Consider the following 13315-nt stretch of genomic DNA (forward strand, 5'->3'; position numbering starts at 1 on the left):
TCCCTGTAAAATATGAACATTGTATTGTTTATGCCACAGAAGAAGAAAAGTAGAATGCTAACAAACTGTCTAACTACATAGATGAGGTACTTCGTGCAGCGATAGCTTTACAAAAAAAAATTTAATAAAGTGTCAAATTAGCGCATTTTAAACCTTAGCAAGACAATTTATTAAGTAAAGAAATAGTTTGGAAATAAAAATTACTTTTCATTTGCTTTTAATTCAAACATCTTAAAATATAAAAAATAAGATATTTTAGTTTTTAAAAATGCTACTTATGTGCCCAAAATTGTATTATATTTGTATAAATTTCTATATTTCTATTTGTTGCAAGAATTTGGTGATCAACCGAAAACTTTTGTTAAATATATACTATGTTTAAAATAAACTTAAAAATGGCAGCTTTAAAAAAAAATACCGCCAAAAACAATTTAAACTTAGTTTACATAAAACAATAGTTTTTTGTGACCAACCTTTAAAAACTATTTGCTTTTATGAGAATTCGGGATTGTCCATAATTTTGAGGTAAAATATTTTTATTTCTACTCGTGTTTTTTTATTGTAATAGAATCTATTCTAATAAGCTTTTAGAAAAAAAATAGATCTTCAAACAGTCTTTTATTTTGACAGTAAAGTATCAAAAAATAAATTGAATATTTTCTAAAAGCATGTAAAATTGAATCTATTTAACAGTGCTTTTATACCAGTTTAAGTTTTTAATTACTTGCATTGAAAATTGTAAATTTAACTTTATTAAAATCTTTAATAATCAAATATTAATACATGTTTCAACAAAATAAGATATTTAGAGCTCTTTAAAAAACAGAAACAAGTTTTTTAAAAGTTTATTTTCTTGTGTTGAAGTGAAATACGAAGTAAGTCCTTTGGACAAAGTCTATCTATTTACAACATTACAGGCTGCTAATAGCCAAGGCGTTGAGTGTTCAGTGAACCCGGTATTAGTGTCGGACTGATTATGACGTAACAAAAAAAATTAGCCAATGAGAGGCTACTATGAATTTTACCATTGGTCAATAAAGTCCTCTCATTGGCTAATTTTTTTTGTTACGTCATAATCAGTCCGACACTAATACCGGGTTCGTGTTCAGTCCATGTTTGCAATTCTTTGTAACCAACATAGGAAGGTTTATAAATTATCTGGAATAGTCCAGACTCAATAATGCACATAGAGTGCACGGCAAAAAAAAACATGCAGTTTCAGAATTTAGATTTTCCCAATTAAAAGCCTATTCCAGTTAGAATGATGTTAAAAGTAGCTTAAATATTTGGCTGTTTGACCGCTAGCAGGAGCTTTAAAGTTGTTAAAAAGACATACCTTGCCAAAAAAAATCTTCTTATTTCTTAAATTGTTTTTATTGAAATGAGCTTTAAAAACACAACATTAAAACATGAAAGTGAGTACAATATTTCAATTGAGAATAAACTTTAAACAACATCAATAATTATTTTTAAACAGAAATAATAAACACACACATATTAGAATAATATGATATATAACTTTAATATTATAAATATATGAGACTTCTTTGAGCTTAAATAACTAAAAACTAAAAAAAAACAAGAATGAAAATATACATACATATGACAGATGTATTAATTCAGATAAATATATGATTTATCTTCACCTATACTATACACACTGCACCCGCTTCTATACTAAAAACAGACTTTGAAAATGAAACATTGTACCTTATCAGCCAATGATTCAAAACAATTTTTCACATAAAATTTTGTTTTGAGGTCTTTAGTTTATTTCTTTATATTTAAGCACTCTTTTCTTTATAGAGGATATTAGGTTTTTTGGACTTTTTAATATTTTTAAACATTCAAAAGTCTGGATATTGAGCAGAATAAGACCTTTAATGCCATTTTAAGTTTCATAAAACTTGAAAAATTATGTAAATTTTTTTCTTTCAATTTATTTTTAAATTACCCAATATGCAATTGCATTGGATGGCCAAAAAACTAAAGCTAACAGTTTTTTTTAAATAGATAAGAAAAGTGAAAAAATAAATTTTTATTAAAAAAAATATATATCTTTTTTTTGCTTAACAATCATTTGCTCAGTTCTCATTTACTTCACTTGTTCAAATCAGCCTTTTTAATAATTATATTAAATATATAGAATATATAGATGTTAATAATATAACAATATCACACCAATTAACATTATATTGTACTGTAAGCTTACAAAGAAAAGCAGTGTATTAATAATGTTTACGTATATGTGCTGTAGACATAATTTTTTGTTAAGGTGCCTGTCTATACCCTATGTCAAAGTGTTTATTTTGTTCTTTAATTTATACTGTGCTTTGAAGATATTTTAGATCACCATTTAACTTCAATAGGTATAGTATATCTTAATGTGTTTTAGAGTTGTGTGTGTTTTCAAACTATAATTACCAGACAAGCTAACAGACTTTGAAAATTGGTGGCAGATGTATTCTTCGGGGCAGCGGCAACCGCCGACAGTCGCGGCGGTGCATTCTTCATCTCTATAGAGAACAGTTTCTTTCAGGTATTTTTGCTGGGATTCAAACCTTTGATCACACAAGAGGAATTGTTGTTTCACCGGATTTGCAGACAATGTTGAGATGTCATGATCACATGTTGGGGGGGGGGGGGGGAGATAGATAATTTCTATCCTCTTCTAGATGTTCGATTTTGAAATTGAGCCCTTTGTTTGTTTTATGTTTTACTATAGACTAGGTTCCTGACTAATTAACTATCTGTTTATAGTCTAAACTAGGGCAAGAATAGTTTTGTTGTAGTTTAGTGCAAAACATATCTACTAGGTGGCGCGAGTAGTTTATTCTATTTCTAGTTTTGTAGTTATATTGTGCTTTCATAAGTTAAGCTGTGCTTTGAGTGATGTTTGAATGTATGTAGTTTGAGAATAGCTAGCTAGCTAGATATCAAGAATATTTCTAGTTAATTTGATGTCCATTGTAGAATTAGTATGCTTTGCTAAGTAGAGAGATGACAAATTTCATGAGAACTGTCATAAATTTCTTTGCTCTCGGCTGGTCATATGTTGACTGAAAATACCTGCAAAAGAATAAATTTTAAAGGACAATAAATACAAAATTAGTCCCCCACCCCTCCTTAAGTCTGTTCCTAAAGTTAATTTTTTGGGGGGAAGGAAGGGTTAAAGTCTAATTTAACTTACATAGTCCCATTTATCCCTATTTAAAACTTATTTCATCTAGGTATATTTAACTGTTTAAGAAAAGAGTTATATACGAAAGTAATGGTTATTTTTTTAAATATTTAAATTAACTTAAATTTTTGTTTTGTTTTATTCAATAAAAAGTTACGTGAAATATGTATTATTTGTTGTAAACTGAAATTTGGCGTTTTGTCTATTTTTAGATATTTTTCCTTATTCTCAAAATTTTGAGTGGCTTCTGTGGTCAATAAATCAATATAGTGTGACTATAAAACTTTAATTATTTATGATTATAACTCTACTCTAATATTAAAATACTAATACGTATAGAAAACAGCTTAGCCGTCTGAAAAAGGGCCTGTCAGAAAAATATTACATTGATTAAAGGCTTATGTTTTAACCATAAAGCTCACTCTGGGCCAAAATTAATAATAAAATACATTTTAGTTAAATATTCGACTAGAGTAAATTTTTGCAAGTCCGTTTGTCACTTCTTCAGTAAAGAAAAGTATCTAATCAAAATAGTTGTTGCTGTGCTACTTATGGACAAAAGTGCCTTGATTTATAAACATAGTCTTTGAATGGCCAATGAAGATTATAAAAAAATATTTTTCTTAAATGTGTTGCATTAATAGCAAAATATTTAAGTGTGCATTATTTTCCGCATATAATTACTTATGAAATTTATTTTATAATTGCCAAAAGCAATATCAAATAGATTATGTTATGATCAGGTAGGGAGGGGACATTGGACTGTTTATTACACCAATCCTCTCGGAGCTAAAAAACTCTTAAATCTTATCATTTTTCATTTCAATATCAGCGGAAAGCTGTCTATAATACAATGCGATAAACAACTCTAATATCTATATAAAGATTTTTGTCTAAAGACACATTTGTGCAATTACACAAATCGTATCAAATTATAAATCACCAGGACTGCATTTCCTCTTAGTTACCTCTCAATTTAAAACAGCCCTGAAATATCTTAATAACTTTTGAGAAATCATTCTCTTTGTAACTATATGAATTGAATATAAATGCATGTTTATATGTAGGCCGTTTTTCAGACCAATGCCAAAGTTAATATATTGGTGGTTTGAACTCGTGAAAATTTTAATCAATAAAATTTTTTTTAAAGCTATGGCTTACATGTTTTATATGCAGAAATATATAACATTGTTTACGCCGCTGGCAAAGAAGGTCAGGAAAATAGCCTAAAAACACCCACGGACATTTATAAAGCTTATAAAAAAGTACAACCAATTCGGACCAGCATTTTCGAGATCTTTAGCTACTGATAAAAAAACTTATATATATAAATAGAAGTGATCGCGGCTGACATATTACAGATATAAAGTTATTTTAAAGATTATATACATATTCATGTTGACAATTTTTTGAAAGATAATCCCAAAACCAATAACAAAACATTCTATAATCAAAATTTAAAAAAAAACCTTTAACTTTGTTACAAATACTTTGACCCAGAACCATTGAATGACAACATATGCCGACCAGCCGAAATTTGTACGTCGCGTCGTCTATGAGTCATATTATCAGTCGACTGACTCAAATTGGTTTCTTTGGACCAACATACCATGGTATCACAGTACAGCTTCAGTTGTAACCATCCTGTGATTATTCTGTAAATTAACCACTTGGAAACCACACACGGTTGGACCCTCAGATGTCAAAATGACTTAGCAATTGTATCTGTAAGTACGTCTAATAACACCCTTTGCTATTTTTAAAATCCTAGAAAATTTTTTTTGCAAGAAAATTGCATAAATTCGCAACCTTTTTTAGAACCACTACATAACTCGAGTTTTAAAACTTTTTATGTAAAATCCTTTTTACAAAAAATATCAATAATTACTTAAAATTAAACCTGAAAGAAAAAAAATCTCATTACATGTGTTAATTTGCATGTTTTAGGTCTTTTTTTGAGGAAAGTATAACTTCCACATTTTTGACAATAATATATTTTTTTAACATTTCAAAGTAAAATATAATAAAACCTAAACGATTTTTCTTGAATTATCAGTTGAAAATTTCATCAAACATGCAATTTAAGTGATGAAAATTTAATAAAATCATTTTTTGAATGTTTAGAATTACCAATTTTCTACATTTAAAACAAAATGTTAACAAAATTTAAAAACATTCTAATATATAACTTTAAAAATCAATAACATTTTATAAAATGATGTTTTAAAAAATAAATCATTAAAAGGTATTAAAATGCATTTTAAGTTGCTTAAAATTAAAACAAGAATATCTTTTTACACTTTATTCTTTGTAATAGAGATTAATCGTCATTTGCTGAAAATGAAACATTTAATAAACTAATTGAATCTTTTTGTGACCATGTTTAAACTTTTTAATTTTTACACTAAGGTGTTTTTTAATGAAAATCTTTGTTGAATTCTCTTTTGCGACAAAAAAAGAAAGGGCATTTTTTACTATTTCTAGGTTATCTTATGTAATTTAAACTATATAATATGAAATAATTTTTAATTGTCTTTCTTTTGAGCCACAAAACACTGTAAAATGTAACATATATGCAAAAATAACAATTTTTTTAATGAATATTATAATATCCTTATATGACATTGCGTCAGAGCTTATTCTTTAGATCATATGTTCATGAAAAGTAGTCATAAACTTGGAGGGTTGCGCTATTTATTAGAATATTAAATAAACTTGAATGGTAAAAATATTAGCATAGCCTTTGTCAATTCAAATGCTTTAGGTATATTATTCGGAAAGTTAGTTAAAAAAGAGAAAATTTGCTGTGTATACTGTTGAAAGACTTTCAAAAATGTAAATTACAAAGCAATCCTAAAAGATCGGGTCGTAGGCAAGTCTTAGTCGGGGGTTTTCTGATAGCAAATATTGCGTTATTGGTAAGGTGAGGCGGGGCATTACCGGTAATTTTTTCGGTTTTTTGAAAAAAAAATGGGGTAAATATTAATATTTTTAAATGGGACCAAGACCATTAGAAAGCTTACGGAAAGGACTATCAGGTCCTAATAGGACGTTATCCTAGGACTTTTAGAAGTTTGTCATAACTGGACTCAAAGAAATTACCGATAAATGCCCCATGGTGGGGCATTGTGGGTAACATCTTTTCAACCTAAAAAAAATCGATGAAAAACGGCCAAACGGCCAGTCAAACATAAATAATCATAATTAGTATAGGTTATAGGGATTATCCACAAAAATTTTCATAAAGATCGGACTATTCCTTCTATGTCAAAAATCATTTTTTTTAAAAGACGAGAAATTTCGATTTTTTTTTTCACAAAAATTTTCTTTCAAAATAAAATTTAAATTTTTTTATATAAAAAAATCTGTTCTATTCACTTTTTGGCCTAATTCTTAAAAAGCCCATATTGAATTTTAGATTTTACCAAAGAAAACCTGAAAATTGATCTTAAAAATCGAATTTGAATTTTTTTTTCGACATTACCGAAAAATACCCCGCGCGAACTTTGGTCATTTTTGAAAAAAATATTAACTCTACATTTAAGCTCTCAACGGATTTGGAAAGAGCGGGCAATTCTTAGTTCAAAAGGTTTTTACGGATCAGTTCTAGGTCTTACCAATTTTTGTGTAGGTCGATCTTTATACACATAGGTGAAAAAATTTTTTCGTCCGACTTTGAGACCCCAAAAGTACCCTTAAAATTTATCTCACAAAAATTTCATTTTATACTTTTTTGTAGGCAATTTAATAAGGAACAAATTTGCTTTTATGTTTTTTTCTGTCAGTCGATTAAAACATGGAGAAAAATGTCATTTTCTGAAGGTGGGTAAAAAATTACCGGTAATGCCCCTTACCGGTTAATGCCCCGCTTGACCCTATACAATGTAAAAAAAAACATTTTAAAGAAATTCTTTAAATAAAACCCAACGTGTATTGGCAGTACAAACATCTTAATGCTAGCAGACATATGTTTATCAACATTTGCAGAAAACTATTTCCACAAGAAAAATTATTCAGGTTTCTACTTCACAATTTTAAATATTTCTTTCTGATAAAATGTTTGACATATATCGTATAATCATTTACCAAAAAAAATATTTTGATAATTTAGATTTCAGAGAAGATTAATCCTTTTGAAAAACTAAGACGACATTTTGCATCTTCTGTCATGACATTTTAGAAAAAATATAAAAAAACAAAATTTAGTATGAAAACTATTTTCATCGATTTTTCTGAAGGTATTATCGTATTCTGTGGCTTTGTTATTATCATTTACTTATATCGAAAGTGCCAAACATTGTACCCTAACTTATTCATTTAATAAAAAACCATCCGTGCACAGTTAAGTTTCAATAATCACGATAATAAAGAGAAATATAGAAATAGTGTCCATTTAAAAATAATAATTTTTAGACTTTTTAGCAAGTATAATTGTTTTGGCCCCGAGGGGCCAAATATGGTATTAATTCTAATCCAGCGGATATTAATCGGTTTCGAAGCCATACTGGAAAAGCAATCGATATGTTCTTAATAATCTTAAATCAATAATTACACAAAAGTTATATTAGTGTTTTTTACGACTAATTTTTTTGGGAGACAATTAGGACACCACGAAAAAGGTTATGAAACTAAAGTAGAGACACTGGCGACAAACACGTGAGTAAAAGTTAATTTTAGTATCATTCAGTAAAATTGTATAAAATTACATCTAATTTTGGTAGCATGGATCGAAAATACCATCAACTAGTTAGAAAGGCTTAAAATAATCGGTAGGATAACTCGAAATAAGATTGGAATGAATTTTTGTAAATGTAATGGGTAAATTGTTTCAAAAGGCGATACTTTTTAATATTTTTTATATTAGAATTAAATTTTTATGTTGATCAGTAGGCAGGGAAAGGATATTGGACTGTAAATAACACTCATACCAAAAGTTTTGAGTACTTTTCTTGAATTTTGATATGATGAACATAATTATCAGCTATTGTCTTTTCCCTTAAGATTCCCGGTTGTTGAGGAAAGATTTGTGTAGGGTGGTTTTATGCTATTTAAGAATCCTTTAACTATTTCAACCTATTTCTACTTATTTAATTTAGACATGCATAATTGTAATATATTATCTTTACAATACAATATTTAATATGCTAAATAATTTCTTCTGATGAAATATCTTCCCCTCCCACATTCGACCAATCAAATAAATGAATAATGTTAGATCCTTGAAATTTCGGGTATGCATTCACTACCACAAGGGAGAGAGGGGACATTAGGCTGTTTATTACACTAGACCCCAAAGTTTTAAAATAACGTTTTCAGATTCGTTTTCTTAAAAAAAAACTTTGAGGACTGATATTGAATTTTGATTGGTTGGTTTATTAAGTTGAGTATCCAAACTTTTCAACCACTAATTTATCTACAGAAGGGGTTATCATTTGGGATGTACAATCCCTGCGTCTGCATAGTGTTTCATGTATGCATGAAGACACAATATAAACTATATTTTTTTTTATGAAAACTTATGCCTTTTGAAAGAAAAATATCCTTTCTTGTAAACACATACAAACCCATAAAAATCTAGAATAGGCATTTATCGCTTCGTATTATAAACAGCTTTCTGTGGATATAAAAATGTACAATAATAAGATTATAACCAGTTTAGTTAACCCCGAGGGGCCGAAGACTAATAAAAAATGGTGATAATTTTATGATTTTCATTTTAATATTCGTGGAAATTGTTTGTAATTTTCAATATGGTTGAGAACCGGTACCAATCCACCGGATATTAATCGGTTTAGAAGCCATACTGGAAATTTTTTCTGAAAATTACAAGTTAAAAACTTTCAAAACTTAAAAACGTTAATAAGTTAGGTTCTAACAGTGAATTAATAATGCGAATAATTAAGAGAAAGTGTATGCACACCAATATTTCCATATGCATAATAATAATTATCAATTCATATCAGCGCCCGTTTCTGAGATATTTTGTTACATTACCAAACCAGAAGAATAATAGCCTGGCCAAGACAGAAAGTCTGATGTTATATTTGGGTATTATGGCCTTTTTAAAACCAATCTATGGCATCAGTGGCTGAATCTAAAACCAGATCTAGGCAGTTTTCTTATAAAGATTTCCTGCCGTTCTCAACACAAAATTATCGATTTTTTTATATTTGGAGTAAAGCTTTTCTAAATACCTACTACTTTGCAGCTAAGTTATTATTTAAAAATATATCAAAAGATTTAAAAACACAACCTCACAATCGGGGGCCTAAAAAAGTTTGGATCGTTTTAATTGAGTTTTAAACTTTTCCACTATTTGACTTTACAGTAGTTCAAAATTATAAAATTAAAATGGTTGAAAAGCAGTTAAACTGCCGATGTTGTTCAGTGCAACTAAATAAGCAATTTATTATGCTAATAATTAGGGTTGGGCCGGATATCCGGCCGGATATCCGGCTCTATAATTTTTTATACTTTACACCAAAAATCTCTGTTTTTTTTTAATCTTAAATGGCTATAATTTTCTTATTATTGAAGCTAGAAGAACATTTTTTCTGAACAAGTTTAACTTTATGTAAATTTATATAAGATTTCTGAAGATATTTTTTTTTACTACTTTAACATCTGGTAATTTGGCCGGTTATCCGGCCGGATATCCGGTAATTTGGCTGGATAACCGGATATTTGCCGGATATCCGGCATTTGAAATCAGCCGGATATCCGGTATCCGGCCAAAAAAGTATCCGGCCCAACCCTACTAATAATATCAACATAAAAAAATATCTATCTTACATAAAGACAGAGTAAATTCCATATTTGTTTTATTAACAACTTTTATAGACAGACGACCATACCATAGGTATGTAGTAGCCATACTACTGAGTGTGTGTGTGTGTGGGGGGGGGATTGCTCAGAGGAAACAAAAAAGGCGACAAGCAAATTGCATCCGCATAATTTGGAGTCAATGAATTGTCTGCCAATAGAGTTAAACATTGGCTAAAAGACAATGCCTGCTAAAAATGGATTTAGAATTATCTATAACCAGAGGTAGTTCAATGGTGTATTAAACATAAACTCTAATTTGGAATCAAACCAGACATATTATTAGTCTAGTATATCTCTATTGCCAAGAGATAGATAATTAAAGTCTAGTAAAATTGTAATATCATAATAATCAATGACCAATGACATAGATGATATTGTTATATCATAATTATAATACCTTGGTTAAAACATAGATAGGATCATTCTAGTATAACTCTAATGTCATGTTTAAAAACAGAGATATTGTAGCCCTAATAAAACTTTAAAATATCATAATTAATGAAGCTCTAGTATAATTCTAATGTCATAATGGTAAAAGACAGAGATAGTATTATTCTAGTAAAACTCTAATATCAAAATTAATGCCGCTCTAGTATAACTCTAATGTCATAATGGTTAAAGACAGAGAGAAAGTATTGAGACAAGTCTCAAATTTCCGCCAGACAATTTAGTGCCAGAAATTTGGTTTCTCTTTTTGTACTGTACATTACTTTAGTGTACACTAACGGTTACGTCCCCTAGAGGTCTCTGAATCCTTTAATACAAGAATCTATTATAGAAGACTTTTTTAATGTTTAGCAATTGGGAGTCCTTTTGAGGTGAACGGAAATGGATGCAAACACTAAGTACTTGGAATTTGTACAGTACATAAAAAGAGGACAAAATGTCTGTAACCTTGAATATTCTAGTTGTTTGCTTGTGGTGTTCATTCGTTTCCGCATAGCACAATAGCAATAAGTAAGAGAAATGTTTATTGTTAATTGTAAGCAACTTGAAAGCTTGCAGAGAGTTAGAGGGGACAATGGGCTGTTTATTAAAATAATCCCAAAAGCCTTATTTTTATTCGTTTGCTCAACAACTTTGGGGACCTTTATTCAATTTTGATTGGTTAGTTTATTAAGTAGTGTTCAACGTTTCAATTGTATTCTACAGTGCAGTGGGGATAATTTTGTGTATGATTGGGGTTATACATAAATATATCGGGCCCGGCCATTGTCCTATTCTTAAGATCCATTGATTATTTTCTATTTTAATATAATTGCGGTTGTAAATGCACAATGTTTGTCGCGACGCATGATGCAGCAAAACATGTAATAATTATTTTCATTTGTTAAAAAAAAAATATTTTTTAGAGAACTATCACTGTATTTTTTTGGTATGTACATATAACATTTCTTCGGTAAACTAAAAATAAACTTCTTTAATTTGGTTAAGTTAGGAGAACCCCACAGGGGCTTGTAATACATTCTAATGGTAAAACAAGGGGAAGAGGGAGGTTTCTACTCTCTGACTGTTTGAGTGGTTTAGGTCTTGAACTACTTAAATCTTTGACTGACATGTCATTATTTTTACTTCTCATAATAGTTCAATCTAAAAATGGCAAGAGTCTAAAAACTGGACAATGCAGGTAACTCACACATAAACACACACATACAATCAGATGTCTGTAAAAAACAAGGAGGGAGGGAACATTGGAATGTAAATTAGTTTTATAAACACATCTCATTCGATAGTTTTAAAAGTTTGGAGACTTGTATTCAAAATTAATTCAAACAACTTAATTTCTTCCAATAATTTTAATCTACTGAAGGGATAATTTGGTTTTCACTATTGGGGTCATATATAAACCAATTTTTCCTGCATTGTCTTATCCCAAGAGATCCTTGGTAATGTACTCTTACATAAATAATGATTGTTGTATATATCCTGTTAACATTGGGTGCTTTTAATATATCAACGATAAATGGAGTCATTTTATAAGTCAGTCATTACTTTTATTTAATAGTCGACATATAAAATATAACGTCATCAGAATACTTACAAGCTTAACAGGGAATGTTTAGAAAACAACCACATTTTAGCAAACGATGTACTAAGATTGCTTTTTGACCACTTTATAATACATTTATTGTTGGAACTAACAAAATTTAACTCTAGTGTTTTTCTTTATTTAACAAAAAGCATTAGCTACTTGAACTCACTTACCCCTGTCAGAAATTACCCAATCATTATCTTATTTTCTTTATTGACTTTGGAAGTTTTATACAAGTAATACATATTTCACGATTTTCAACACATTAAACCTTAAAGACCGGTTTTTCCAAAGTGCTTTATTTTTAAAAATATGAATGGGGATATGCAAATAGAAGCTATTTAAATTTGTCCCCCAACTTTAAAATATCTGCAAATGTTACCTGTACATCAAGGACAGATATTTGTTCTGTAGACTGTCGACAATGCCAGAGTACAGGGTGTTACACCCTTGGCTGGAGAACAGGACCATCAGCAGCATGATGATGTAGGGCACCATACCCAGCTCTAGGGACATGATCTGCTCTGCCAGGTCCAGCAGGTTCTTGTCGTCCCTGGCGGGTGCACCACCCATCCCGCCCAGTCCCATGTCTCCGAACCCGCTTTCAATCTAAATGAATTATATTTTAATGAAAAAAAATAAGGAATAAGGTATAACCAACAAGCGAAATAAATCTAAAATAATATTTTGGGACAGATAAAAAATGTGTTGCCTTCCAACGACAGCTTAAAATCACGTATATGTTTCGGTATTTTTTTCGAATTAATTTCATTGTTGGTATAAGCTGGGAAAAATTAAAATTAAAAGTATGGTGTTGGAGATAAACATTTCATAGAGATGTTTAATACTAGCAAGTCATAATACATACAAATAAAATTTTCAATTAAAAATACACATGATACAATTTTCAGGAAAGCTTACCTTCCAAAGTCTAAGTTTTCCAGTGCGCTGATCCTTATAGGAAATCTGAACACTATTATCCGCCTGGCTGCTCAATGTAAAATTTGACCCAAAAGCCTGTCTTGACTGGACCGCCGACTGCTGCCTGGCGGCGGCGGCTGTGCCTCCCGCACACAGGAGCCCGCGAACATGGCACATGCTGCCCATGTTGTTGATGTATAGCTGTGTCCGCGTCTCTAAGCTCAAGGAGGTGAAGTCACAATTCTCCTGAAATATTTATGGACTCAGGTATAAGACAATGATATATAAAGCAAATTATAATGTATGTATAAAAGTTTTATATGCAATGCTTGTCAAAATTGTCAACAACCAATGAT

The 13315-nt window shown here is 29.8% G+C and overlaps 2 protein-coding genes across 2 annotated transcripts in view; both read right to left on the reverse strand.

Moving 5' to 3' along the window:
• Positions 1–13315, reverse strand: part of LOC145304025 (uncharacterized) — a 465321-nt gene that overhangs the window by 155421 nt on the left and 296585 nt on the right. The gene's annotated exons all lie outside the window — the stretch shown is intronic.
• Positions 2649–13315, reverse strand: part of LOC145304002 (uncharacterized) — a 35303-nt gene continuing 24636 nt past the window's right edge. The window contains exons 5-7 of the mRNA XM_080145756.1: positions 12960–13205; positions 12421–12647; positions 2649–3069 (exon numbers count right to left, since the gene is read on the reverse strand). Coding sequence (XP_080001882.1) covers positions 2976–3069; positions 12421–12647; positions 12960–13205 — 567 coding nt within the window. The 3' untranslated portion in view covers positions 2649–2975. The remainder of the gene's footprint in view (positions 3070–12420; positions 12648–12959; positions 13206–13315) is intronic.

This window comes from Acartia tonsa, chromosome 2, assembly GCF_053477335.1.
Source record: "Acartia tonsa isolate MP-2025a chromosome 2, ASM5347733v1, whole genome shotgun sequence".
In the NCBI taxonomy this organism is placed as follows: domain Eukaryota; kingdom Metazoa; phylum Arthropoda; class Copepoda; order Calanoida; family Acartiidae; genus Acartia; species Acartia tonsa.